The 26300-nt window shown below is 52.4% G+C and overlaps 8 protein-coding genes across 8 annotated transcripts; 4 read left to right on the top strand and 4 right to left on the bottom strand.

The window, feature by feature from the left end:
- Window positions 1-99: 99 nt before the first annotated feature.
- Window positions 100-1121, bottom strand: J4E83_004915 (uncharacterized protein; the record flags this gene model as incomplete). The annotated part of the gene is made up of 5 exons (XM_049331839.1): window positions 100-578; window positions 626-775; window positions 828-899; window positions 947-1024; window positions 1073-1121. 5 exons carry the CDS (start codon window positions 1119-1121, stop codon window positions 100-102), a joined length of 828 nt encoding a protein of 275 aa, XP_049188934.1.
- Window positions 1122-1653: 532 nt separating this feature from the next.
- On the bottom strand, window positions 1654-2153 carry J4E83_004914 (uncharacterized protein; the record flags this gene model as incomplete). The annotated part of the gene is made up of 2 exons (XM_049331838.1): window positions 1654-1951; window positions 2005-2153. The coding sequence occupies 2 exons, from the start codon at window positions 2151-2153 to the stop codon at window positions 1654-1656; spliced, it is 447 nt and encodes a 148-aa protein (XP_049188933.1).
- A 1692-nt stretch (window positions 2154-3845) lies between these two features.
- J4E83_004913 (uncharacterized protein) lies at window positions 3846-5420 on the top strand (the record flags this gene model as incomplete). Its single annotated transcript, XM_049331837.1, has 1 exon — window positions 3846-5420. The coding sequence occupies one exon, from the start codon at window positions 3846-3848 to the stop codon at window positions 5418-5420; it is 1575 nt and encodes a 524-aa protein (XP_049188932.1).
- A 7267-nt stretch (window positions 5421-12687) lies between these two features.
- On the bottom strand, window positions 12688-14617 carry DBP9 (ATP-dependent DNA/RNA helicase; the record flags this gene model as incomplete). The annotated part of the gene is made up of 3 exons (XM_049331836.1): window positions 12688-12951; window positions 13002-13641; window positions 13698-14617. The coding sequence occupies 3 exons, from the start codon at window positions 14615-14617 to the stop codon at window positions 12688-12690; spliced, it is 1824 nt and encodes a 607-aa protein (XP_049188931.1).
- Window positions 14618-14977: 360 nt separating this feature from the next.
- Window positions 14978-15755, bottom strand: J4E83_004911 (uncharacterized protein; the record flags this gene model as incomplete). Its single annotated transcript, XM_049331835.1, has 2 exons — window positions 14978-15034; window positions 15084-15755. 2 exons carry the CDS (start codon window positions 15753-15755, stop codon window positions 14978-14980), a joined length of 729 nt encoding a protein of 242 aa, XP_049188930.1.
- A 1603-nt stretch (window positions 15756-17358) lies between these two features.
- On the top strand, window positions 17359-19693 carry J4E83_004910 (uncharacterized protein; the record flags this gene model as incomplete). Its single annotated transcript, XM_049331834.1, has 6 exons — window positions 17359-17463; window positions 17511-17679; window positions 17731-17831; window positions 17885-18353; window positions 18402-18484; window positions 18536-19693. 6 exons carry the CDS (start codon window positions 17359-17361, stop codon window positions 19691-19693), a joined length of 2085 nt encoding a protein of 694 aa, XP_049188929.1.
- A 646-nt stretch (window positions 19694-20339) lies between these two features.
- Window positions 20340-22151, top strand: J4E83_004909 (uncharacterized protein; the record flags this gene model as incomplete). The annotated part of the gene is made up of 3 exons (XM_049331833.1): window positions 20340-20562; window positions 20619-21070; window positions 21126-22151. The coding sequence occupies 3 exons, from the start codon at window positions 20340-20342 to the stop codon at window positions 22149-22151; spliced, it is 1701 nt and encodes a 566-aa protein (XP_049188928.1).
- A 2283-nt stretch (window positions 22152-24434) lies between these two features.
- J4E83_004908 (uncharacterized protein) lies at window positions 24435-25600 on the top strand (the record flags this gene model as incomplete). The annotated part of the gene is made up of 3 exons (XM_049331832.1): window positions 24435-24747; window positions 24796-24937; window positions 24994-25600. The coding sequence occupies 3 exons, from the start codon at window positions 24435-24437 to the stop codon at window positions 25598-25600; spliced, it is 1062 nt and encodes a 353-aa protein (XP_049188927.1).
- Between the last annotated feature and the right edge of the window lie 700 nt (window positions 25601-26300).

Here is a 26300-nt window from a genome sequence, read left to right as displayed (position 1 = left end):
ACTCGTGGATGAGAACTATCATTGGATTCATAATAAACCTCATGAACCAGGATACAAGAGTCGACGACCCCGGGGGTGACATATGTGTGTGGCTGTGTGCTAGATGTCCCATAAAGTGACATCGACAACACGAGGAGTACCATCTCCTTCCTTGCGGAGGCTATTGAAAAGGGAACCCATGCTGCTAGCCCCAAGCTCTCCTAGCCAGGCCATCTCATTACTAGTCAACTTTGCATGACGCCAAGGGCAGCCAGCACCAAGAGGGCAAGTCTCGAGAGAATTGAAAGTGACCGCGCACAGCCCGAGACTGAACGACGACGAAGAGTAATATCTAGCCGGCTCAATCTGCACGGCCAGATCAGAGAACGGGAAGTCGACCGGCTTCCACTCAGTAAGGTCCTTGATGCTCTTGGGGATGCTGCCAAAACGCGAGTTCAGGTACGCCTGGTATGTTCGAAAGGCGATGGAGGTCTTGCCATGGACGACTCCCAAATGCTTAAGGAATGCCTGATATACGGCAGGCTCAACGTGCTCATGGAAACCCGCGACCGGAGGGCGGCCGCCAACTTGCATACCAGCTAGACACCGTTAATTAGGATTTGCCTGAAGATAAGATGTTACTTACGTTGGGGAGGTTGAGCAGAAACCGTGGTAGCAGATTCGGTGGGAGAAGAGCCGGCTGTGTACCTTCGAGTGGGCGCAGGAGGGTCGGCGTTATGCTCGAGAGCAGCGAGATTGGCTTCAATGAGAGGCTGTTCATCTTCCAACTCACGAACTGCGACGCGTTAGTATAGATGACCCGATCGTTGTTGAATGGAAAGTCTTACTAGACGGGTCGACCTTGCCCTTCACGCCCGTCAAGGCATCACCGAGAGCGCTGTTGCCGTGCACGGAGAGGCCTGTCTTTTGTTAGTGGCGCCTGAAATCATGAACAGGATGTACTGACGATCATTGGACTCGCTGGATGCCTTTGAAGGCTCTTTGGGAGCGGCTGCGTCCCGTTGATGTTTGGCCTCTCTTCTCGCTGCTCGACATTAGCCGTGATCATGGTTGAAAAGGAAATGATAAATACCCTTGAGAGCGGCGAACTGCGCATGTACGTATACTTCAATTGAGTCCATTGCGTATGATCGATAGGGATGGTATGGAGGTGTAGTGAGGACGAGAGGAAGGAGCAGGACAGAAATGGTTGGCGATCTGTGTGCGAGTCTGTGCGCCAGCTCACGGCTCCTGCCCGGTTGAGAATCGTCGGTCACCCAGCTTTGCCGCGCTAGAAGATTCCATAGAGCGCGTTGGGGTGATACGAGGGTCCAGGTGAAAACATTTTGATGCGAAGTGAAGCACGGCATTATCATACTATGACAGCATATGGAACCCTGCAAACTTTCCCCAAGGTGAAGCGACACTGGTCTAACACTCAGCCCATAAGCTCGACCCCGCTTCTACCTAGAGACAAGTCAAGAATAAAGATGCGCGCGATGCGCCTATACTAAAGGAGGGAAGTAGGAATTGAGATCAGCCGAATGAAATGAGGAAAACGACATTGGAGGACTGCGTATGGTGCAGCGCTTCCAAACAGGAAATGCGAACAAAGAGCCTGACTACAAAAGGAAAAGTTCGTCAATCTGCGTATGGCACATGTTCTAGTTCCCGTCATTCTGCCTGCATCGCAGCATCAAAGTATTCTTTAATGAGATAGCGGTGATCTTGTATCACCATCCCTACGTCAAGCACCTTGACGTTGTGCTCAACAGCGTATGCCTTGCCGTAATTAACGCGACTCTCTAGCTCAAGGTATTCTCCTTCCGTGGATTGGACTTGGATGGAATATTTTGTTAAAGCCTCTCCTGGAAGTTGATTAGGTGCGGCTACCGTAGTATGAATGATGCCGTGATCACCCATCCTCACACCGGGTTTCGCGGCGCCGCGACCTCTATACGTTTGTATAGGGCTACGGGGTACATTAGTATATCAAAGCAGAAATTGTCGATGAAATTTACGTACATGCACTGACTGAATTCGCCCTTATTACGGACAACGACGAAACGGCGTATTTCACTAAAAGCCGTCTCACCATATTGCACAGTACTGAAGTGGGTTGAGTTGCGGGTCTTTCCAGGGTTCATCTGGCCGGCAGGTTCCGTCCAAAGCATCTTGAAGACCTGAGAGCATACGGTTAGTACGGTATCGATACTGCTCAGGGAGTTGAGCTTACTCGACCAAGTACAAAGAACGTCGCACGCGATGGTTGCGCCACCCGTCGATATCCTTGTAAGCGTAAGCATTCATTGATCAGATTGTGCGGTTTATTTAACCTACTCGCATCTAGTTGTTCCTGAGCAAAGCTCTCATTGAGATTCGTTTGTATGTATCTTCGATCGAGACTATGAATAGTAGATTGCACGTCAGGCGGCAGAGACGTTACGTGCCGGCGTGGCCCTGGATACTGTGATGGTTGACCGGTCGCTCCATCTTGTGTTGTGTACTGAGATTGACTTTGCTGCAAAGAGTTAAAAGGGTAGCCGTCATGAGCCTGGAGGTCTTGCTGTGGCCATGGTGAGCCTCCTGAATTCGTCGTCGCCGAAGCATGAGCGGAAACGTGAGACGGACTTGGCGATCCGTACTGCTGTGTTGTGTAATTCAACCCTGAGCCGCCGATATTGTCTACCCGACTCCCTCCTGGTACATAGTACGACGAAGATTGCTGAGTACTGCTTCCACTTGCATTATTTGTTCCGAGCACAGTTATAGGCCATTGGATCGTGGAAGCAACGGTTTGCGGCTGGGTCGCCAGCGACGTGAAGGCTGGGTTTACAACAGTACGGGGTATACTATGTCTTGGTTAGGCAATGTTCAGATCAATGGTGTATGCGCGACACTGAACTAACCTCGCACTGGGTCTATTGTCATACGTAGTCGCGGTCGGTGCTGGAGGAACAGCAGCCTCTGCGGGACCAGCCCATAAGATATCCAGCGTTGTGACGCCATCATCCGCCATGAGATATGAGTAGTGACGGTTATGTGGCTGTGACCAGGTCCAAGGCCCGTATCTCGGCATAGCTACATTTTCGCGACGTGACGACCGTAAGGCATTGGATAAGGGTAGCAACAGGCCTTAATAGCTCGTGGATGTCAGAGCGGGGCACTCCGGAACCCAGGAAGAGCCTCTTCGCCGAAAAGAGATGGCTCATCTTTCTGTGGCGTCTTTGCAGATGCAAGCTTGTGACCGACTCTGTATGAATGCTCGACGTGGTCGATGCACCACTAGCGCGCCGTATCGTGGAAAGGGTGGGCTGGGTGGGGCAAGCTACGGCGGGGGACGCGTCTTCGCGTAATCGCCGTTGACACCTGGGTAGCAGGTCCACCGCAGCCTCTAGTCAACCATCACAACTCCGTTGCGCTACTTCCCTATACAGGCATCATTGAAAGATACTACAGATCCTGAGGTCTGTTACTTAGCGCGTCGGTTCTCGCATGTCACACCTTGTTAGAAATTCTACTTTGCGTTGAGCGCACGGCCGTTATGCAGGCTCCTTCCAGTGTTGTCGATAAATCAACGGTACACCAATGCATCGTGGAAGGGGCAGGGTACACATTAACACCCACAGGCTGAGCCGATGGAATCAAAAAGCTCCGAGCTCATCGCGGAAGTCTTCGATGAGGAACGTGCTGATCGAGCAAATTCTGAGCCACCTGATGATCATGAGATCAGATCTTCCAGCAACGAAATATCAAGAGGGCCCATACCGGAGCTTCTTTCACCATGTTTAGTCTGCAAATCTCGGAAAGGAATTCTCAAAAAAGTGCGCTTTGATGAGGCTTGCGGGCCTCATAAGGAGGATAGCATGCAGGACCAGAATGTGCTTGTGCATCCAAGATCGCCCATCCCATCTGCGGCAGTGGGCTTCCACGGCGAGAAGCTAGTTGTAGACGACAATGGTTCTTCGAAATCTTTCTCCCTCCCATTGCCCGCACCACCACCGCCGCCTCCACCTCCGCCTCCGCCACCACCATTGGAAGCCCCTCGACCCCCGTCCCTGTTTAATAAGGCTCTTGAAGCAAACAAACATTTGAACGCGGCGGCCTTCCGATTGTATACCAGCTTCATGAATGAACTCTCCGACTTTGTCATCCAGCAAGGTGAAGTAGTCGCAATGCGCCTCGCTGTTCAAGAAAGAAGGAAGCAGCTGCATACACTGAGGGAACACGTCTCCAGATGTGATATGCTACTCATCAATTGTATGCGCGAGCAAATGAATGGCGGTCTTTCTGTGAACGAACGCGTTATGCTTAAGTACTTTGAGGCATCACAGGCGGCAAGAGACGAGATTGGCCCGGTCGAATCGGAATACGAACCTCTTGAGATAATGCTCGGGTCGAAGGAACATCAGCTGGTAGATATGTATTCCAAGATGGAAGAAACCTTCGAGCATTTTTTCAGACTCAACATAACCCCGACCAGTGAGTCGAAAGAGCCGTCTAAAATCGAATATGAGGCTTCATCGGCCAGCTCTGTCATCGAAGAAAATGTCACTCCTGGAGGTATCGAGCATCTTCACGGAGCTCTCATTGGAGAGAACGTTGGTATTGGCCAACATCCGAGCCACGTCAGGGAGTTCAGACCAAGAGTTCATGAACGCTGGGTGCGTGGAGAGTCTCATAGAAGAAGCGCATCGTTGGGATCAACTGATTTGTCCAAACCTAGCAACACTACTCTCGCATATGAGGGCGCTTCTTTCGGCGATATGACCGGTACGCTTGGATCTATCGGAACGTGGATAACAGATAAGATCGATTTGACTGGAACTGGTGCAACACCCCAGAACCAGTATAAGCATGGGAAAGCGTCCTTTGGTAATAACTATATCGAAATCTCTGGTGCGCTACCGGACTTGACCAACGACTTCCCGGTCAACCCAGGTCTCGACGAAGGAAATCCTTTACTCTTACTAGACGAGAGCAACGAGACAAGAGCTATCCTCAGCGATTATCTCGTCAATTTTGAGAGCACACCCGACCGGGTAAATCGCTGGATGTTACATCACCTTCGCGTCTCGCCTCGCGAGATCTACACGCTTCACAGGCATATCACCAAGCTCACATCAAAGCCAATACTCTGGGCGACGTCAGTGCTCAAGCAATGGCCACACGATAGTTTTGGACACAGCGATCTTTTTGACAAAGGGTCGGCCGAGATTGAGGAGAGCGTGTTGAACCCTCAGATCCTCGGCTATCATGGAGCATGTGATCCCGAATGCCGTGCTACTCACCCCTGGCCGGATGAGGATGCATGGCTAGAACCGAGGTCGTCCAATTTCTCCACTGCTGAAACTGCCCCAATTCGACCAGCACAGCTCGAACCAGAACACAATTTGCCAACAGTGCACGAGTTTCCATCGGAGCACAACGATGACGACTAACCCAACTCTAATGGCAGCGGTCCGAATATACTATGAAGATCTGATGGATGGGTATGATCCGAGATTCTACTAAAGCGCGAGAATACTAGCAACACGACGAGGGGTGTCTCGAGAAGTAATGTGAAGCGAAAAATCTCTACCTTTTGCCATCATCGATGCACTGGGCACGCTTGTTGTTCTTGACCAACAGCTTCGCTGCAACATGTCTTGTCGCGGAATCGGCCGCGGTAGGACTTTCTCTGGAAGCTTGACGATGCTTCAGCCACGACATGGATGTGTTGAGCCACCGCTTGGGGCACAAACGCATACCCTGGTAATATGCACATGTCCTGCAAGCCTTCCTGCAAGTGCATCTGGTCATGAGTCACACATTTTTCGCAGGCATATCTCATGATATATCTTATCCACCAATCAACAGTGGATATATAGCAGAGCCGCAAGCCTTTCGGCCGCGCTCGTACCAGCACATCAATCTGGAATTGACCCTTTCACCCATATCATATTCCAGTCTTCATCCCTTTCGCGAACAATACTCAGCTGCTAGCCAACCGATCTCAGACTTCTGGTCACTGTACTATCGGCCAGCAGGCTTCGTAGCCCATTCAGCCGTATCTTCAGCCGTGTCGCGTCGCTCACCGATATAGATGTCTTAGCGCGGCGATGATTGGTCAGTCTGGACGGGCTTATTGCCACGAAAACAGCAACCAATTGATCGTGCGGGGAGACGCAAGTGTCACTGTCATCTCCGTAGTGAGATAGCTGCCTCACTCATCTGTCGAGGAATGTCTCGTTTACCGACGCCATGAGACTTAGGTGGCCTATCGCAGCCAAATAGGCAGATACGTGGTGGTAAGACCTGCCTATGCCCAGTTACCAAGACGCAACGTAGGGCCAATCTGATAATAAGGCAATAAGCGACATTGTGCCCACGTTGCGCGGGGTTATAAGGCAAAACCGGTTATACGGCATCGCGCGGGTAGCCAAACAGCTGGCGCATGCTGCAGGCTATAGTCACGCGTACGATGCTGCGTACATGCCGTTCAGCTTTGCGCTGTGAACAGTATATCTTTCCGGAATGAGTGGGTCGGACGGTATTCCCAGCCCTACAAGCTGCATGCACTCGTTTGGCCTTAACCTTCAGGCAGTCGCTAGGGCGGCGTGTAAGACGGGAGCTAGGCGCCCTCTTGCATGCCGCGGTGGGTCAAGTGGGGTCCGGCGGCCCGTTGGAACTCCGGTCGATGGGGCGGTACATGAGGCAGCATCAAGCGATGCCGTGTCGCTCTCTCAATCTTACTCCGCGGTTGAGTTGCTGGCCAAATGACAAATAGATGTTGACTACCCAACTGCCGTGCCATCTGATTACATATCACGGCCAATAGTATTCGCATGTCAATGCCGAAGCTCATGCTCAGATACGATATCTATCAATACGCCATTGGCGAGCTTTTGCAACTCCTTCCAGATTGAGCGTACCGCGCGGTTGGCGATTATCGGTAACAGATGCTGTGCACCCGTGGCACCCCGCCGGGTCTGTAGCACCGGCAGTTGGCTATCTATCGGGCCGAAAGAACCACGGCAGCCTTACTTTCGGGCTCCGATGTGCTGACACCGGGTCAGCAAGGCATCCACTCCCACGTAAGTATGCGTCCTGCTGATCATCTCCACCGTCGGAGACATACAGCTGAGCCCGACAGTGTGGTCGGCCTGAGTACCAGCTCGCATGAAGCTTGCAACTAGTGGATTGACCCACCACTTTCCTCTTTCAGCTCATCGACGTGGGCGAACTGGCGTTTCATGAGGTCTCGGGTTGACTAACATGACATGCAGATGAACCAGTAGATGTATTGAGATACCGGATAGATGAAGGAATAACCAATCGCGAACCCCCCAGTGAAGCCAGCAATCCTCCCGAAAGCGATACCTGCACGTTCGGAACGTACTCTCGTAATCGCAAGTTGTTAAAGTATACAGTATTAGAACAATTCCTGGTAATATGTAATTACAAGAAGATGGAAGGTAAGACTAACCGAGCAATACTGCTGACATCTGTCGGAACAGGGGTAGATGGGCGAGTCACGCCACTGACTGCTTTCGTGCATGAACTCCTGGACGGTGCATTGCGATTGATGGAGTGCTTTTACTCCTCTTGTTCTTAGATCCGCGGAGCCAGCCAAGCCAGCTGTTCGAACTCTTTCGTCTTCCTGATGTTGGTTGAGCATCAGATGTAATTGCGGTCTCGACGAAGTACGGCGTCGCCCCAATATTGGGAGTAGGTGCTGCAGGTACGTGCGCACGAGGGCTTGGTGAGGTAGTCCGGATCTCATTATCCAAACTTGGCTGGATGCGCATGGGTTTCGCAAAATTTGAGCAGGCGGGAGTTGACGGATGAACATCAACAGGAAGCCTTCGCTGTGTTAGATCGCAATGTTCATAGTTTTCTGATGTCTTTGTGACAGTCTCCTCAAGACCCCGTGATATTTGCGCTGGAAGTTGCGTATGAACACCGAGACTATGCCTGACGGCGATCGCGCAGCTAGGATGATGATCCATATCTGTGCCTTGGACGCTGTCTTTCCGTTTAGCCGCATCACTGTACTCGGGAGGACAGGTACAACGGATATGTTCGGCGACATCATCCACCGAAATACCGCCCTCAGTTGTTCGCTGCCGTATATCCGGAGATCGCCCATTGGAAGATACTATCGGGCAGCCCGTCTTTCTTCCCGTATCATCCAACCGATGATGCTGTGACAGCGATAGTGACGGAGATGATATCGACAAAGCATCCCGATCATCTTCTTTTGGCATCTCGCGTAGCTCGGAGCCTTCTGTACTGCCATTTTTTCGATCGCAATGGCGCATCTCTTCTGGATGTGATGATGGCAACTCAAGAGAAGCAGGTGCGCTCTCCACAACGTCTCCATCGCGACAAGACACAGGTTCGTGGCTCGTTCCAATGGTAGAGGTCTCACAGCGCTCGTTCCCACTCCCGACCTCGTCGACGCTATCGTTGCTCCAGAACCGTGTTGCCCGCGCCCTCCAATCTTCATCGGTCGGTTTGGCGACTTCACGATCCTCTAGTGCGTTCAGATAGATGCACTTCTGTACAGCGCTGGCTTTAAGATATGAGAGAGACCACTCCCGAATCTTCTCTTTCGTTGTAGGATCATCCCTGATTGAATGGACAGCACTCTCGGTCTGTGTTCTTCGCATCGATGCTGAACATGGTGGTGTAGCTGTGGTGTCATAAATTGGATCGGAATACCGTCTTGCCAAAGCCCAAGCCGGTGCTTCTCGGATTCCAGACATAGCTGCTACTTTGAGCTGCTGCGCGCTAGCTTCACAAGCTGATAGTTGTTTTAGAATCTCGAAATAATCGCTATTGGGGGCTGCGGGATCAAGATCAGCAGTTTCGACTCCATCAGCAAACAGCACTTCCCCTCCCTCTTGCCATACGATATCAGATGCCTTGTCGTGCCGAATTTGGTCGAAGCCCTTCCGTAATCTTTCTACCTCGGCAAGTTTAGCGAAATATACTGCGCTCATCGGGATAGGCGTAGCGGTGACGTCCAGAGTAGAAACCACGGAGCGCAAGGACGGTGAATGAACAGGATACGGTGTGCCGGGCACATGGCTTGTATCGAACCACCCTGCTGCATCTGCGATGGGACCGGGGGTCGGCGGGGTCGACTGCGGCGGTGGTGGATGTGATGGAAGATCATATGTTTGATCTTGAGAAGCAGCCACGCCTTCGGAATCCTCCTGATTGACAATACTCCAAATATCGAATTGATAGAACCCATTCTCTTGATCCATGAATCTCCATTCAGCCCCGGTGAGGTCGCGTTCAGCTTGCAGGTAATCCTCCTCGATTTCCCCTAGAATATCACGAGCTTGCATAACAGCATTATAGGCGTCGAGTAGAGTCTCCGGTATCCCATCTTTAGGTTCGTTGATGAAATGTCGTAGTCGGTTCATGAAAACGACTTCAGCGTCGCCAGCATCCACCCGCTTTAATCGAACATTGCGACTTGCAGTCCGCACCCTCTCACGCGTGATGAGCAGCTGCCTTCGAGCTGAAGCTAACTGATCTTGCAATTCTGACAAGCTCTCCAACCGGGCCTCGACACTAGCTCGAATTTGCTGGGTTTGTGTCGTATATGCTCTTTCGACCTCCGTCGGAAAGTGTTCTTCCATCTCGCTTCGACGTTTCTAACAAGGTGTAGATGAAAGGACACTTGATCAGTGTTGGTATTACGGGGGATCAAGTGGTCTTTCATGACCGAAATGACAGCGTGATATGGCTCTCAAGGACGACCCTTGCAACGTGCTCAGCCTTCCCCTTGAGCATTGGCAAAGATGAACACTTGTCAAGTTCCGAGGCCGGTCGGTCGCCTATAAGACCGTAGGTGGCAGATAAATGGCCGTGAGGACCACGGACCAGCAAGCGCGTGTGTCCGTTCCGGTTGTCAAACATCAGAGGAGCTGAAGCCGTGCAGCCGGGAATTGATTTGCGCTCGGATGTAGTGACACAAAAAAGCGAATCAGCATATGCATGCAGTATCCCGGCTTATCTGGTGACGATACTTGTGTGCGGGTGATTGGTGCGTGGAGGTACAAGCCCATTCCACAGGACATGCGTGGGCCGTGCCGGTTTTGAAAACGCAAAACCGGTCTAGCCCAGAAGTCGCCTTGTTGCGCGTCGAAAGCGTCTCTGTACAGTACGCGCCTGCTCGACATCCCAAGGAAAGCAGATACAGCGCATATGCAGGTTGTTGCGGAGGTGGAGTCGTGCCATTCCAGATTCATGTCGCGCATCACACCCTCTTCTGCTGATCCTCATGGGATAGCAGAGCCGCAATGCTCCCGCTTTCCCAGCTTTTGCGCATATAAGACATACCTTCAGTCTCTGCAAGTGTAAATAATACTTCGCAGGGATATCGAGCCATCGACACAGGTGTCGCACGCCAACCTCGAAAGCGACTCCAACCCGATCTTGTTCCCAGACAAGTTTGGGGATTCGCCCAGTTTGAGCCTCAGTATACGGTGATATCGCCCGACATGGCGGACAACAATCAAGGATGGACGTGGAGCGACGACTACCAGAATTACTACTATGTCGTATACGATCAGTACAGTCAGTTATGAAACGTCTCACGCTGATGTCCAGCCGCTGACCGTTCTAGACCGCCCTGTTTACTATTGGCGTCCACAGTCTCAAGCCAACGTCCAACAAGCTGGGTCTTACGCGCCCGATACGCGTCCCCCAAGACAAGACTCAGCGATAGAGCCGCAGATGCCCGAGCCAGGTATGGTGGAATAGTCATCTGGTAGCAAAGCAGGCACTGACTTGGTCTTTTCAGCTCCCCAAGACGTTCGTACGCTACAAGGGTTCATATCGGGCACGCCACAGACTGGGTGGTACGATCGTCTAGACGCTTGTCAGTACCTCGAGACATTCGCAGATTTCTTCTAACACCAAGCCAGCTTATCGAATGCGAACTGGTCAGGAAGCGCGCGAGTTTTTCAAGGTGGGAAAGGTATTTGCCATGCTATACACGGAGACAGCAAGCGACACCTCCGTACAGCATCCCAACGACGAAGCATACACAGTGATACGATTTGGGCAAAGCGCGCACACTAATATACGCCGCTTTGTCGTTGTGGATGTGAGACGGGGTTTCGTAAACGCTTGGTGAGCTTCGGCGCAGCTATCAGAAGTCGCGACAGAGCGCTGATCCGTTTTAGCGGTATTGGTACCTATTCTGGTCGTGGAACTCTTAAGGACGGATGCAACCCAGCCGAACACACAATCGTGTACTTCTCCGGGACTGATCCTGCATCATGCTACATTCCCGGCGAATATGAAAGCGGCATGATCAAAGAGCCAATCGAGGTTGTGCCTGCTGGGCCAAACGAGAGGATCAGGAGAGAGTCTCGCATCCGATTTGGCAAAGTGTATCCAATCGAGATGAACGTCAAAGTCAAAGACATTGGCCGAGTTCGCGAAGACCAGATCAGTGCACTGATCAGCTGCTGGGCGCAGGAAAATCATACGCCAACCCTGGCGTATACTCCTTCATCTTCGACCGCCTTCTCTTCGAACAACTGGTCATCGGGCGGGTTTTCTTCTCAGCGGGTGTAATTGCCTCCTGGTGGTATGCGGATGAATAGCCTGACCCCATTCGATCGGCGAGAATTCTAGCTGCCCTTATGAGATCACGACACTAACGGCCGAAGTATTCCAGATTTGCCTTGACGAGGTCCGGCAGGTGAGCGTACCGTCTATTTGGCTTTCCCACTATCAAATACGTTATATATGACCAAATTGAATGACTTCTCCTACGTGACCAGGTGCCTTTTGTAGTCTGGTGATCTGGAATGTCGTGATAGGTCTAGTAAATACCGTATTTCTCCTATCGTGAGACGATAGATGGCGAATGTCGGATGCCGAGTGGCTGTGTTCGATCGAAGCGTGTGCGGGAGTTTCGCGATTCGGGTGGGTTCGAGGCTGCGGTATCCGGATGTCAATACACACATTCTGCATCCTCTCTCGCTACACGGTCGATTGGGCACCGCTACTTCACAGACGATGAAGCGCGATTACTGGAGATGCGATGATCTATCGAGCGCGACTTTGAAGCCATAGGTCCAGCGGCATCGAGGCGCGGCGCGTAGCTGCCAGGGTCGCCGGCATGATATCTCGGCCGTGATGGAAAGGAGGTCGACGTGTGAGACAGGTCGCATTCGCGCTGACGATATTAGCAGGGCGCTCGTCAATAGATCGTGGGTGCGCAAGAGTCTTCGAGTGTGGAGGGGTGGACGATTGGCAGGAGAGGAAGGCGACTTGGGTCACGCGCCATGGATTGAGTGGGTCCGCACCACCCTGCCCGGCATCCAGATACAGCATGCCATCGCATTAAGCAACGCAACTATCACGCACCTATATGAAGTCTGCATGATTGATACGAGATGTAATTGTAGCTATGCTCAAGTGCATCACAAAAGCATCAAAGATCCAGGCTCCAAGCAGAAGTCTGACCACTTGCCCAAACCTTTGGCCTTCCCTAAGTAGCATCTTGCTGGGTCTTTCCACCATGTATGCACAGATGAGATGAGCAGTACTGATCGATGAATACATGGATACGAATGGCTGAGCTATAGATGGCACGATCATTGGAAAGAAAGCTCGCTGATGTATTTTATCATAGATCTGGTGCAAGTCTACGAATGCCATTCATAGAGAGCTGGCCGAGGACGTAATGCCTCATTTCCTCCCTTTACCCCTCGCATTGAATGTCTTCAAAGGATCGACCTTGCCATTCCTTCGTACCACTTTCCTGCCCTTTCCCTTGGTATATTGCTTCTTCGCCCTTGGTATGTTCAGGCCGACAAAGCCAACATCCTGTGGCTTCTTCCCACCTGGTAGGAGGTAATCGGGGATATGTCGCAAGTGGGGTTGTATTCTCGCGGGATGGTTGAGAGTCTGGTCGTGGCGGAGATGCGCGAGGGCTTCAGGGTTCTCTTCAAACTGTTACGATGTTAAATTGAGCCAGCAGTGAATGATGTGGGCGAACTTACGTATCGGGACAGCTTCTGCGACTTGGCCAGCTCCATGTGGATTTCCTTGATACGTGCCTCGCGGATGGCGATCCTGGTCACCGACTTCAGGGCATCTGCGAACCGGTATCGGAATGGCTCTAATCGTTTCATGTCGAATTGGTAATCCTCTAGCTTTTGGCCCTCTTCTTGGTGCTGCTCTACCTTCTTCAGAACCTCCTCATCATGTTCGCATCCAGCAAATGTAGTCGGCTTATGCTTGCGGTATTTCTCCTTCGGGATGATGAACGAAATGGCCGTGCCAGACTTGCCGGCTCGTGCTGTTCGTCCAATTCGATGGAAGTATGATTTGTAGTTCCCGGGGAAGTCGAAGTTGATTATACAGCTGACGTTCAGGAAGTCGATGCCGCGAGAGACGCCGGAGTCGGTCTCCTTGTCCTTCTTCGCTTTCTTCTTTGGCCGCGACTCATCTTGCACGCCAACGACGTCGGTTTCGTCCGAAGCAATAAGGATCTTATAGAGATCTTTGTTGAACTCCTCCACAATGTGTGTTCGGGACGCCAGCGGCAGTTCGGAGTTGAGTACGATCGCCTTGATGCCGAATTGCTCGAGGAAGAGTTTGACGCGGTATGATCTGTCGACGTCGCCAACGAATACGATACTGGAGGAACAAAGTCAGTGTTCATCTCAAATGTAGTTCATGCCGGCGCTTCTTACCTCTTTCCATGGACCAGATTGAGTTTCATCATGGCGAAAAGCAAGAGAAACTTGTCGTCTTCTGCCACCTTCAGAACGTATTGCTTGACCTTCTGTGAGTCCTTGTCGAGGTCCTGAAGCTTCAGCACAACTGGGTCCGTACAGAGCAGGCTGCCGAGTGACTCAACATCAGTTGAGAGGGTGGCTGAAAGGACGATCTTCTGGACTCCAACAGGAATCTCCCGGGCGATGTTCTCCATGTCGTCTGCGAACCCGTAACCGTTGATCAGATCACCCTCGTCTACGACAAGCGTCTTGATGTCGCTGACTGCCATGGCAGAGCTGTTGATGTTTGCCCATGCCCTCGCTGGTGTTGCGACGACGATCTCTGGTTTGTCCGCGAGTGCTGCCTTGATGACGACATCTGATTCCTTTCCGGCGATGTTGCGGACCCGAATCGATTGCCCACAGTGTTGTGAGAGCGACTTCGCGACTGTCGCGATTTGTGAGCAGAGTTCCTTAGTGGGCGCTAGGATGAGCGATTGGCCTTTCTGTTGCAACGTCTTATGGAGGATGGGAAGAAGGTAGGCTCCCGTCTTTCCAGTACCTGTCCCCGAACGCGCAAGAACGTCGCGTCCCTCCAGTATCAATGGTATGCCTTGGGACTGTACTGCCGTCGGTGATGCCCATTTTAGGTCGCGGATCGCTCTTAGCAGACGGGGCTCGAGTTGAAGTTCGGCGAATGAGGCGACTATAGGGACTGGCTCAGCGGTAGGTTTTGACTTGGAGCTCTTCTTCTTCTTCGGTGTGGCAGCGGTTGCAGTCGCAGGCGCAGTCGTGGTGGATGTCGTGGGTTCGGGCGAGTTGCGGGGCTCGGATTGCGAATCGTCGCTCGATGTCACCTCTGGCACGTCGTGCTCGTTGAGTTTGCGCTTCGCCATCGTGTCGGAATTTAATTCGTATCTACAGAATGTGGTCGCGTCGGCGTTCGTCGAGGTTTGCGCTGCCTGCATCTACCAGTTCTGAACTTTTTTGGCGCTACTGCCGGGCGGCCTTGGCGCGACCCACAGCGGAGGAGCGACTGCTGAACGCTGATGCCCGGCGTCGGTCGCGACTTCCACACACGCGACTGGGACCGAGGGGCAGGCACACGACACCGGTAACACCAAGCAGCATACTACAGAATCAAATATTCACACACTTTACGCCGTCATTACACAGAACTACATACGTCTTCTCGTTGATCATCCGTTGCAGCAAGGGCATTCGAGCACGACCTCGCCAGCTCGACTTTATGAACCTCAACCTCCGATCCCTATCAAGCCCTGATTCGTCTTGCAATAGTCGTCGCATGTAGCCTAAATTTCTCCGTTAATAGATGCCAGCAAGGAGCACACAAACACTTACCCTAGGCATGCCTCTCCTGCCGCCATCCTGCACCATCCTCTCCAGAGCTACAACATACTTGGTGATCTCCTCGTTTCCCAGCTGCTTTAAAGCCTTCAAAACAGCATCGATCGTTTCCTGATCGGGTCCTTGATCACTCGTACTCATCAGGTCGATACCCGGGGGCGTTTGTGTGAACTCCACTGCCGTCGAATAGCTCGCGTAGTATGGGACTCTGTTCGCGTCGCAGCCCCAAACCAAGATGCTGTATTGGCACGTAGCCCCAGCCAAAATTCCAGTCGCTGCAAAGTCCAGCACTGCTGGCAAGTAGGGATGCGGTGTATCGACGCCATATGTTGTAATGATTGTGTCGTTGCCTGGGAATTGGAATGAGAAGAGGTCATTTACAAGTCCAGTGGGCTCAGAGGGGTCGATCGGAGTCGGATCGTATTGCACGTTCCGCATCGCGGCATACTGAGGGTTTGACGCAAGAATCATCGACCATGGTTGGAAGTAGAACCCGACAGGTGGTGGTCGCCATGATCTGCCGTGATGGGCATGATCGGTGGTATTGAACGTTGGAGGTATGCGAACCTGTACGCCTTCCGCACCCACCTTGCGCGGACATCCGTCGGGGGTGGTGTGCGCGATGGCACCGAGTGCAACCACGAGGAGTATCAAGATGGAAAGCATGATGCTGGTGGAAGCTTGTAAACCAAGAAAGCGTGCTGAACTCTTCAGAATATATGCATTTGACATCCGAAGCTCCCGCTTACTGTCTACCTAATTAGGAAAGAGGCCGGGGTAGTTGCGCGTGGTCGTCATAAGTTGGCGAATAGACACGCCAGCCGAGCCGTGAGTCGGGTCACTCGCTTCTCACCACGCACAACAAGTACGAGCTATTACTTACTCTGTATACAAAGACCTCCCAATGTGCGCTGACAAAACTTCTTTGCTAATCCTATTGCAACGATGTGTCGACAGCTGCCAGCACTAATGTGAAGAGAAGCCTTACCTAGATATTCCAACGCTCATTCCTGCGCAAAAGGCCTTTCTCAAGCACGACAGCTTTGTGCAATCGTACGTAAGCCCAATGAGGTACCAATAACGAATTGCTTCTCCATGGTGCGACGCCAATATAAATACCTCGTGCATGCAACATCAAGCCCTCTTGTATAGTCCAGAAAAGTTCGATGTAGTCGCAGGGCGTAACGGTCCTGTAAAAATTCCTTCGTATGATTTTATTCCGCAGTTTTGAGTCAGCAATTCGAATGACTCCTGTAGCCTCGATACTCCGAATGCGAGGTTACACTGCATACCTAAGTGTTAGCTCTCCTCTACTATTCGCACATGGGTACTATGCATTCTCCCAGCGAAAGCCGGAGTAGATCCATGCTGTCTTCACGAGTTTGTAGGTGTTGAGCGCATAGCGAAATGGAAGACTATGGCGGCAGAGGATGGCGGGTGGAGGCCCGTGGATGCCGGATCCAAAGCTTTGGTATCACAGACATGTGCAAACGGCCACGATCCAGCTGAAGTGCCATCTCAAGACGAACAAGCACGTATGTGTCGAAGGTATCGAGTAACGACAACATTGCGAAGATGCAGGTCGATCATTACCGTGGAGAAAGCCGGGGTCGTTTCCTGCAAGCCGACTTCGGACTCCACCGCCAGCGCGTGCTCATTGGCTACCACACCATCGCTTATCTTCACTCTCCCGTTTACCTCATCGAAACCACCAACCCCAACCTGCCTCCAACATGCCCACCATCTCCACGCCCAGACCCAGTTCCGTCTGCCCAAGCAAAAAGTCACACATATCAGCCACTCAGGGCTCAGCAAGAAAATTTCCGCTGAGCCATTCGGTCCTGCCCGCCACTACGAGGCAAGCGCCATGCACCTCCGTTGCAAGGCCGTTCGTTATCAGCATAGGCGAGCGATCATGCAACGCCCAGTCGGCTAAGAGCTGAAAGTGCCCTACAACAAGACCTCATTGCTAATATAAGCTTCAAAATTGCGTAGAAGACGAGAGGTTTCTAGTCTTGGCCTTCGTTACACGTTACCTAGTCTTGACATGCGCCTATCTTCAGCCAATCATGTGCCGGCCCGATTGCCAATCGACGAGATGGTTGTGTGCGGTTGAAAGGTTCGAGATAGCAGTCTTGGGACCGAGCTGAAGCCGGGAAACGGTAATCGTGGGGATGCTTTGGGGTATAGATACCTCGTCTGCCCCGCTGGAATGGTTCGACAGCCAACGCTTTGAAGCTTGACGTTGAACCAAGCTACATCTCTCGACATGGCTGGCGGCGGTACTCCTGTTGGCCCTTCTGCTTCTCCCCTTGGCCAGGGTTGGGGCTATGGCATTGTGCTTGGTGTTGGCTTTCTCTTCGCCCTTGGCATGGTATGTGTACATGATTGCAAAAAGCGCATCAATCTGACAAGCTCAAGGTCTTTACCACTTGGGTCCTCAAACGCTACAACAATGAGGTGCAAACTTCGGAGATGTTCTCAACTGCCGGTCGTACTGTCAAGTCTGGTTTGGTAGCTTCAGCAGTAGTGTCCTCGTGGACTTGGGCAGCTACCCTGTTGCAGAGTTCTTCGGTCGCGTTCCGCTACGGTACATTTCGACACTACACCACATGAAATCTAGATTTCTGATCGTGATTAGGTGTTTCTGGACCTCTCTGGTACGCCGCTGGTGCTACCGTACAGATCCTGCTCTTTGCTACCGTTGCGATCGAACTCAAGAGGCGAGCTCCTAACGCTCATGTGAGTGAAGCATGTTCATTGCTATCGTGAAGCTAGATCTGACCACCCCATAGACATTCCTCGAAGCTGTGCGTGCTCGCTATGGAAAGGCTACGCATTTTGTCTACATCACCTTCGGCCTTTTCACCAACATACTCGTTACAGCCATGTTGTTAACTGGCGGATCTGCCGTCATCAGCTCTTTGACTGGTGTACCTACAGCCGCAGCCTGTTTCCTGCTTCCCCTGGGTGTCGTAGTCTACACCATGTTTGGTGGTATCAAGGCTACGTTCCTCACAGATTACGTCCACACCGTTATTCTCCTCATCATCCTTCTGACTTTCGCATTCACGACTTATGCCACTGGTGACCGGCTCGGCTCGCCCAAAGCAGTGTACGATCGTCTGCAGGAGCTTTCGGCAACCACCCCCGTTCCCGGCAACGCTGGCGGAAGCTATCTTACAATGAGAAGCAAAGATGGTGCCATCTTCTTCGTCATCAACATCATTGGAAACTTTGGAACTGTCTTCATGGACAACGGATGTGAGTGTTCCTCTACATGAAATGGTATCGGAAACTGACTAGAGGTAGACTACAACAAGGCTATTGCTGCATCCCCAGTTCATGCTCTTCCTGGATACATCATCGGAGGTCTTTCATGGTTCGCTATCCCTGTAAGTACTCCTTCCACGCGCATCTCGAATCACGTCTGATCTCGTCGTCAGTGGCTTTGCGCAACCACTATGGGCCTCGCCGCTCTGGCACTGCAGAGCACGGAGTACTTCCCCACCTATCCCAACGGCATGGATGAAGCCTCTATCAGCGCGGGCCTCACCCTTCCATATGCTGCTGTGGCGCTCCTCGGATCTGGCGGTGCAGTGGCTACTCTACTAGTCGTGTTCATGGCCGTCACTTCAGCTTTCTCGGCGCAGCTCATTGCTGTCTCTAGCATCTTGACATATGACATCTACGCAACCTACATCAACCCCAGCGCGAGTGGCCGACGTCTTGTCTACACTTCACACGTCTGCGTATGTGGATTTGGACTTGTCATGGCTGCATTCTCGACCGGCCTCTGGTATGCAGGTATCAGTATGGGCTGGCTGTACGTCTTCATGGGCGTAATCATTTCGTCTGCGGTGCTTCCAGCCACCCTCACATTGATGTGGAAGGGTCAGAACAAATGGGCGGCAACATTGTCGCCAGTGTTGGGTCTTTGCTGCAGCATCACCGCCTGGCTCGTCACCACCTCCAAGCTGAACGACGGTGTGATCACTGTCGCTACTTCTGGCGCCAACAACCCAATGTTGGCTGGCAATGTTGTCGCACTGCTTTCGCCCGTCATCTTTATCCCGGTCCTGACCCTGATCTTCGGAGTCGACAACTACGACTGGGTGTCAATGAAGAACATTCGCCTTGTCGACGATTCGGATGTTACAGCAGCTGCGCACATGGATATTGAAGCCGTGCACGGCCGCCATGCTGCCCTCTCTCCAGAAGCCGAAGCCGCCGAACAAGCCAAGCTGTTCCGCGCCTCCAAGATTGCAAAGATCACCACCGCTACGCTGACACTCGTTCTTCTCGTACTTTGGCCAATGCCTCTATATGGTTCCGGCTACATCTTCAGTCAGTCGTTCTTCTCAGGATGGGTCATCGTTGGCATCATCTGGCTGATGTGCAGTACTATGGCTGTTGGTGTATATCCTCTGTGGGAAGGCCGTGAGAGTTTAGCCAGGAACTTCGGTGGTATGTGGCGCGACATCACTGGCAAGGGCCGTCGTCGCGGGGATCATGTTGAGGTGGTGGAAGGTGAGAAGACAGCTGCGTCAGGAACGCAAACACCTAAGGAGGCTGATGCGAAGGCGTTGGAAGAGAAATCGTAGATGAAGTTGGCAGACACACACACACATACGGTGGAGCCTTCATTAGACTGTCCTATACCTCGCGCAAGAATGGAAGATTCTCTGGAGAGCACAGATTTCCCGTGCAATGCTGATTAGTAGCAGCTGTTCCAGGCCGCAACAGGCAAGCGTCCCGCTCGGTGCTTCCCTCGGCCACCTCCTGAACTCTTGCACATCACCGCGAGCATCGACCCGGTTGCTGGTACCTCGTGATATTGATTACAACTCTACCTAACGCCCTCAAGACGATTTCGGTGCTTCTTCGCCCAATGTTGTGGCGGTTGACCACGTTTTGCAGGGAGCCTCACCCGTGTCACCACGAACGCCATCCCAAATCCAGGATGCACGCGCGGGCAAAGACCGCCCCAAGAACGCGCTACTAGACAATGAAGAAGCGCGATTGCAGGAAGTTCCGGAACAATGTTCTTGTCGATCAAATTGTCCGGGGTCACTCCAGGTACCCCGCGACCCCAGTGCTTACCCGGTAATAACTTCGGGGCATCTCCGCCGAGAGGCACGTTAGCTTTCTTCGGGCGACGTACATGCTTGCAGCGGTATATAATGGCCAAAGTTACTATGGCCTCAAGTTTATCCTCGCCAAGTACACCCGCGCATCGCTGTAATCATCATGAGCGCCCTCAAGTTCCTCGGCCTTGCCGCGCTTGCTGCAGCGGCTCCAGTGGAGGAGCGCGCAAAGAAGCCCAAGAGCTTTTTGAAAGAGCTTGGAAACTCGACTTGGATTATCGGCAATGAGATCTGGAATGTTACGCAAAATCGCCAGTATGCCGATAAGTTGTGGTACAAGGGCAAGGACCGCGTTGGAGATGCTGTTGGGCACTATGTTAGTTACAGTATGTGTGAAAAGGTGCTGCGGCAATGGAGTCACAGCATAGCTAACAACTTGTAGATGGTGCAGCATCTGATTTGAACTGGACATCCGCCGCGATCGTGGACTCGGATACCGATTATATCAACGTCAAGTTTACGGCGAAGGAGGGCAACTTTCATTGGGTGATCTACGATGACCTTCCAGGCGCATACCAGTACTTTGTCAATCACGACTTGCCTACGCTGGGCGAGTTCCGTACTTTGTGGCGTCTCGACAACACCTCGTTTCCACGTGGTCACAACAACGTCAAAGATGGTGTGCTTCCCGCATTGGAAGAATACCGTCAAGCTACCAACGTCCAGGATGAAACCTGGCAAAAGGCTGACGGGTCATTCTTGACAAAGTATGACTGGAGTGGGTTTGTTCGAGACCAAGAATACTACGGTGTTTATGGAGACGAAGTGGGTAGTTGGTACCTCAATCCTGGGAAGGACTACTACAACGGCGATCATCTCAAGCAGGAGCTCATGGTATGTTCGATCCGGTCGCCTCGCTGGTATGCGGTTTGATACTGACTTCTCAAAGGTCCATCGCGAGTCCCAGACGGGCGATGCAGTCCAGCTGAATATGATTCACGGCACACATTACCAGGCCATTGCGCGTGATTCATTTGCTGATGGAAAGATCTGGGGTCCATGGCTCTGGTACCTCAACGATGGCAGCAAAGACGACGCCGCAGCCCGCTGGGAGAAGGAGGAAGCAGCCTGGCCGTATAAGTGGTTTGACAACAAGCCCTACCAGTCTCGCGGCAAGATGCAAGGCAAGCTCCTCTTGAGCGACGGACGCCCAGCTGCTGGCGCTGCCGTGTTCCTTGGAGACAACCGCAACACAACAGTATCAACACTCGACCAAGGCCAGAACTACTACTACACCACCTACGCCGACAAAGACGGCAAGTTCGACATCCACGACATCCGTACCGGCACCTACGCGCTCTATGCTTGGGGCAACGGCGGCGCAATCGGCGATGTCACAACAAACTTTACCCAGAACGACGTCGTGATCCGCGAGGGAAAGAACACGAACCTCAAGGAGATGACATGGAAGGTCACTGACAGCGCGAAGCGCATCTTCCAAATCGGCGACTTCGACCGCACAAGCGACGGCTTCAAGCTCGCGGACCCAGCCCACCCATTCGAACACGCTCGCATTTCCAAGTGTCCCGCAAACCTGACCTACACCGTCGGCACCAGCTCGCCTCTTGACTGGTGTTTCGGCCAATCTGCTCTTGGCACCTGGTCTGTTCTCTTCCCTTCCAAGAGCACCTCCGCCGCTAAGTTGACGGTCTCGTTGGCGGGCTTCTCTCAGGGCTCGAGCTGCGATATCCTGCTCAACGACGTCAAGGTGGGTAACATCACCAGCGCCAGTCTGTTGAACAGCCAAGATACGTATCGTGGTGCGACACGGGCGGGCGAGTGGAGGTTGCTGGAGATTCCGATCGCGGAAGGCGCGTTGAAAGTGGAGGGAAGCAACCGTTTGGATGTCAAGGTCACGAGGACGACGCAGTGGAGAGGGTGGCTTTGGGATAGCTTGGTTCTGGATGAGATGTAGATGGCAAAATCAACCGTATCGCGCATGCATCGTGTGTTCTCCCATGTGCTCGGAAGGAAGGCCCCGGGGGTAGTTGCCAAGGTCTGAGGCTTGAACAGGCTAGCGTTGTTTTGGATGTAAACGTCATCTTACCCAACCCCCCCAAGGGGTATGGCGACCTCACACCACACCCCGATTTAGCAGCAAAGCACTTCTGGGAGTCATTTTAACATCTGACTTCTGTAGGTACGAAACGATGGTGCTGGTGTCCTTCTTTCTCTCTCTCCTTCCTCGAGACCCGCCGTAAAGGCGAATGACTCAATGAAAAAGATACTGCGAGTTGAATCGCAGTATGGGCATGCCCAATGAAGACGACTTGCGTCGCATGGCTTGCCACTTGATCTTGGAAGTGCGAGCACTCTCGACACTTGCCCAAGGTGAGATGTTGAGATCTCGTCCGGCCCTCGAGACATCCGTGAAGATGCTCCGCGGTCAGGACTTTTCTACGCTCGGTGAAGACGATACCAAAGGGGTGCTAAGGTGGGAAGGGGTACGTACCTGCTGTTCATCCTCCGGGCCCCACGAGTAATAGTCCTGAGTCTGGGTATGTATCTCTACGCGAGTCGAGACCTTGGCAGAGAACCGACCTCTTCGGGTATTGGGTCTGCACTGGACTAACATCGTGCAAAAGACCGACCTCAGGACAATGGCGGTGTTGCTGTCACTACGTTGGCCTGCACAACGATAGCACAAACATCCACCAAGTTTACCTATGGTGACATAGGATTTTCCATCGGCGGAGGCGTACGACCACCGATGGTTGGCGGTCTTGGAGAGTCCAAAAAGTGGCACATGGGCCCCTCTCCAAGTGCCGTGGTTCGAGAAACAGAAGAACAGCTTAGGCTTTTTACGACCGCCGCTGATCTCTTGTCTCTTTGTCGTCGATAATGGGAGCCAGCTACCCGCATGTCATGTATCGTGGGTCATTTGACCTATCAGAAGTTCCGCAAGTCTTCTTATCGCAGATATCTTCCGCACACGTTTCCCTGAGAAGGGTAACACCGGCGGCGGGTACACGTGGGATGGAATCGAACCACCATTGTTGTGACCTGAAACAGGACCACGAAGAAGGCAGCCGCGGTTGCTGATCCTGTCTATCCAACGATTGTACCTGACATACGAGCAGTGACTGTCCATAACTGAACCTGACGACAGACCCACTATCTGCCAGAGCGTCTCACCTCAGTGGTGGTAAGCCGTCGGGGCCAGCGGTAGTGAACTTGCGAACCTACTATAGCCCCAATCTATGCGGTCAAAGAGGCCATCACTCTCTTTGACTTAGCATAGACCCTGCCGAACCCGAATCCATAAAGGCTAAGGGCCAGCCAACTGTAGCATAAACCACAGCCTATAAGACTACAGCCGTTGTTGGGGTCCAGCAAACCTGTCGGGTTCACTCAGCCGCGTTCGTCTGTCGACTTGTACTCTCGGTTCCGTGAAAGTTGTGCGCATGCGAGTGCGCCAGAACCCGGCGATCTGTAAGTATCAAGTCAGCTGGATATCACAGGGTTGACGCGACATCTCCAGAACTTACCTTCATAAAGAAGATCGAAGGTTGAGAGTTACAGTCGATCAGCGGCAGCGGCCGGCGCAGGCTAGAACGCCGAAGGTTGCGAGTCGCACGCATCTTGCGGATGTGAGTGCGACTGAAGAGGAAGAAAAGTAAACAAAGTGGAAGGTGTTATTCGAAAGGACGTGGAGGGGCGCTAGACTGGCGCTTGGACCAGCCGAAGCTCTGATTACGGTCGCAAAAGATAGTGAATGGTGAATTTGCGTGGTCACACAGCCCAAGTCTTCCCTGCATGGTTTAGGCTACAGGCTCACGTTCAAGGAAATATGGCGTGTCAGTCAGGATGCATGAGGAACTAGAATGGGGGGAGATTCGAACGTATCGGAGCCATCCGGCTTTCCAGTACGAGACTAAGACGTGTATAAGCGCCCCATCGTGAATCTGAACGTCAACAGACTATAGGCAGTCACATGTGTTTGGGCCGACTCCAGACCTTCATTTCGATACCACTACGGCACTGCAAACGCGATAGGCTCCCGTTACAGCACCGCAAAGAGCACTGTCCTCGTCCCACAGCTACTCTTTAGCGCCTCCTTCGATTGATACCACACGATCGTTTTACCATTGCTCCTCTCTAATCATACCCAATTCCCAATACCCAACTCTTCCTCGTAAGTCTTTTTGTAACCACGAAGTGAAGCGACGAAACTGACATACAGATAGAATTGAACGCAATGTCCTCATCGGAATATGACCTAGGACCTGCGGTGGATGGTGGTCGAGGCGATGAAACCTCCAACCTGGGGGGTACCACGGCAACCGTGATGTTTCGTCTCGATGTCGCCCTCAAGGACATGCCGGGAGTCACGGCTCTGGACAAGGTGAACACTTTTATGAGCAAGTTGGTTGCCGCCAAGGAACTGCTGGGGGGCTTGGAGCCAGACGTACTACTACAAGCTCGCAGCAAAGTCGATGAACCCGACCGCGAGTTGTACAAGAGCCCAGCCCTGCTAAAGGCTTACGAGCAGATCTCCAAGGACACACATGGTACGTTGACCAGATCGAAGAAGATACAAAATCTAATGTCTGCAACAGACGCACCCGATGATGAGTTCGAGGCTGCGATGATGGCTGCGTTTGGGGCTGTCGAGAAATCTGAGACATCCCAAGAGGGTACACATCCACAGGAGCCACCTCTTCAAGACACCCATCCTATCATGCAGCCGCCACGAGTCCGGTATGTGCTTCTGTCAGTAGCCTGATGAGGGAAAGCAGCCATTAACGTCAGTACAGACCTCACGAGAACACCGGCCGCCAGTCCAACCCCGCAGAACAGGAAGCTACCTCGGAAACCCCTACTCCTGAGTCCATTCCTCCTCCCAAGCAGATACCAAGATGGAAAACAAGGTGCACGAAGGAAGAGAGGCACAACCTTGATCCCGCTAGTAATCTCCCTTGTCCTCGCAAAGCGTGTAACTTCCTCCACGACGACCAACATGCGTATATGGTCGAGGGCCTGTATCGAAAGGATGTGAGCACCGGAAAGATACAAGCATGGGATCTGAAACTCTATACCAGCCGCGCCGGGCACAACATGGGCTTAGAGAAGGTGGGCAAGAACGACCGGAAATTTGATGCAATCTTCAAGAAGTTGAAGAATAAGGACAAGGCAACCGAGACGAAGGCCAAGGAAGAACACGCTCAAATGAAGAAGAAGAAGTCTACTCTGGAGGTCAAGCCTGCTCCTGAGACTGCACACAAGTCTACCAAGGCTGCCACGGACGCTGAGGCTACTGCCAAGGCACCGCCCAAGAAGCGTAAGGTCGCGGCTACCACGGGAGCGCAGGGAACTGCGGAGCAACAAGCGAAGAAGAGCAAGGGTGGCGAGGCTGACCGCTAGATGTATCCATGGCGCTCTTTTAGAGTATGTCTGGTCGCCTGCCCTGCAAGGACCTACCGATCTTCATGACCTGGGTATCGAGATTTAGTACATCGGAGGTGCCAAGATAAGGAATAGCAGTATGAGTAACTCAATAAATTCCTGTATGTCCATACTCCCAGCGCAATGCAAATGTCTTTCCAGTCCCTACCATACCATGCCATGCCATACCTAACCTGATGCACCACCCTAGCCGCTATGGGAACGAACAAAGGTCCAACCGGAACCAAAAGTAAAGGGCTAAATTATGGATACATAGAAGAGAGATCAAAGGAATGTCTTTGGACTCGCAAGGCGCAATCCACCTCCAAGCTAAAACCAGAAAAGCGCTGAAAGTCGCTGGGGATGGAGGCTGGGTCCTCCAAAAGCTGGGCAATGCAGAAGAAGAAAACGTCATGATACAAACACCATCGCTGAAGCGCAAGGTCAAGGAAGGGCGCTCAAAATCACTCGCTGTGAGAGCATGCGAACAGCCGGTTCGGAGGAGGCGGTGTGTGGTGGTTTGCAGATCGAAAAAGGAATTCGTGAACGGCTGTGGAGCCGAAAGAAAAAGGCAACGCGTGTGCTGATTTCGCAATTGCCGGGACGGGACAAGTCTATTGTGTCGTGAACTCGTTTTAAGTGGGTATCAGTTTCTTTTGGGCGATATTGCTGGGGCCAC

Source organism: Alternaria metachromatica (assembly GCF_023757995.1).
Source record: "Alternaria metachromatica strain BMP 0045 chromosome Unknown scaffold_9, whole genome shotgun sequence".
NCBI lineage: Eukaryota > Fungi > Ascomycota > Dothideomycetes > Pleosporales > Pleosporaceae > Alternaria > Alternaria metachromatica.
This window is presented reverse-complemented; position numbering and strand designations above follow the sequence as displayed.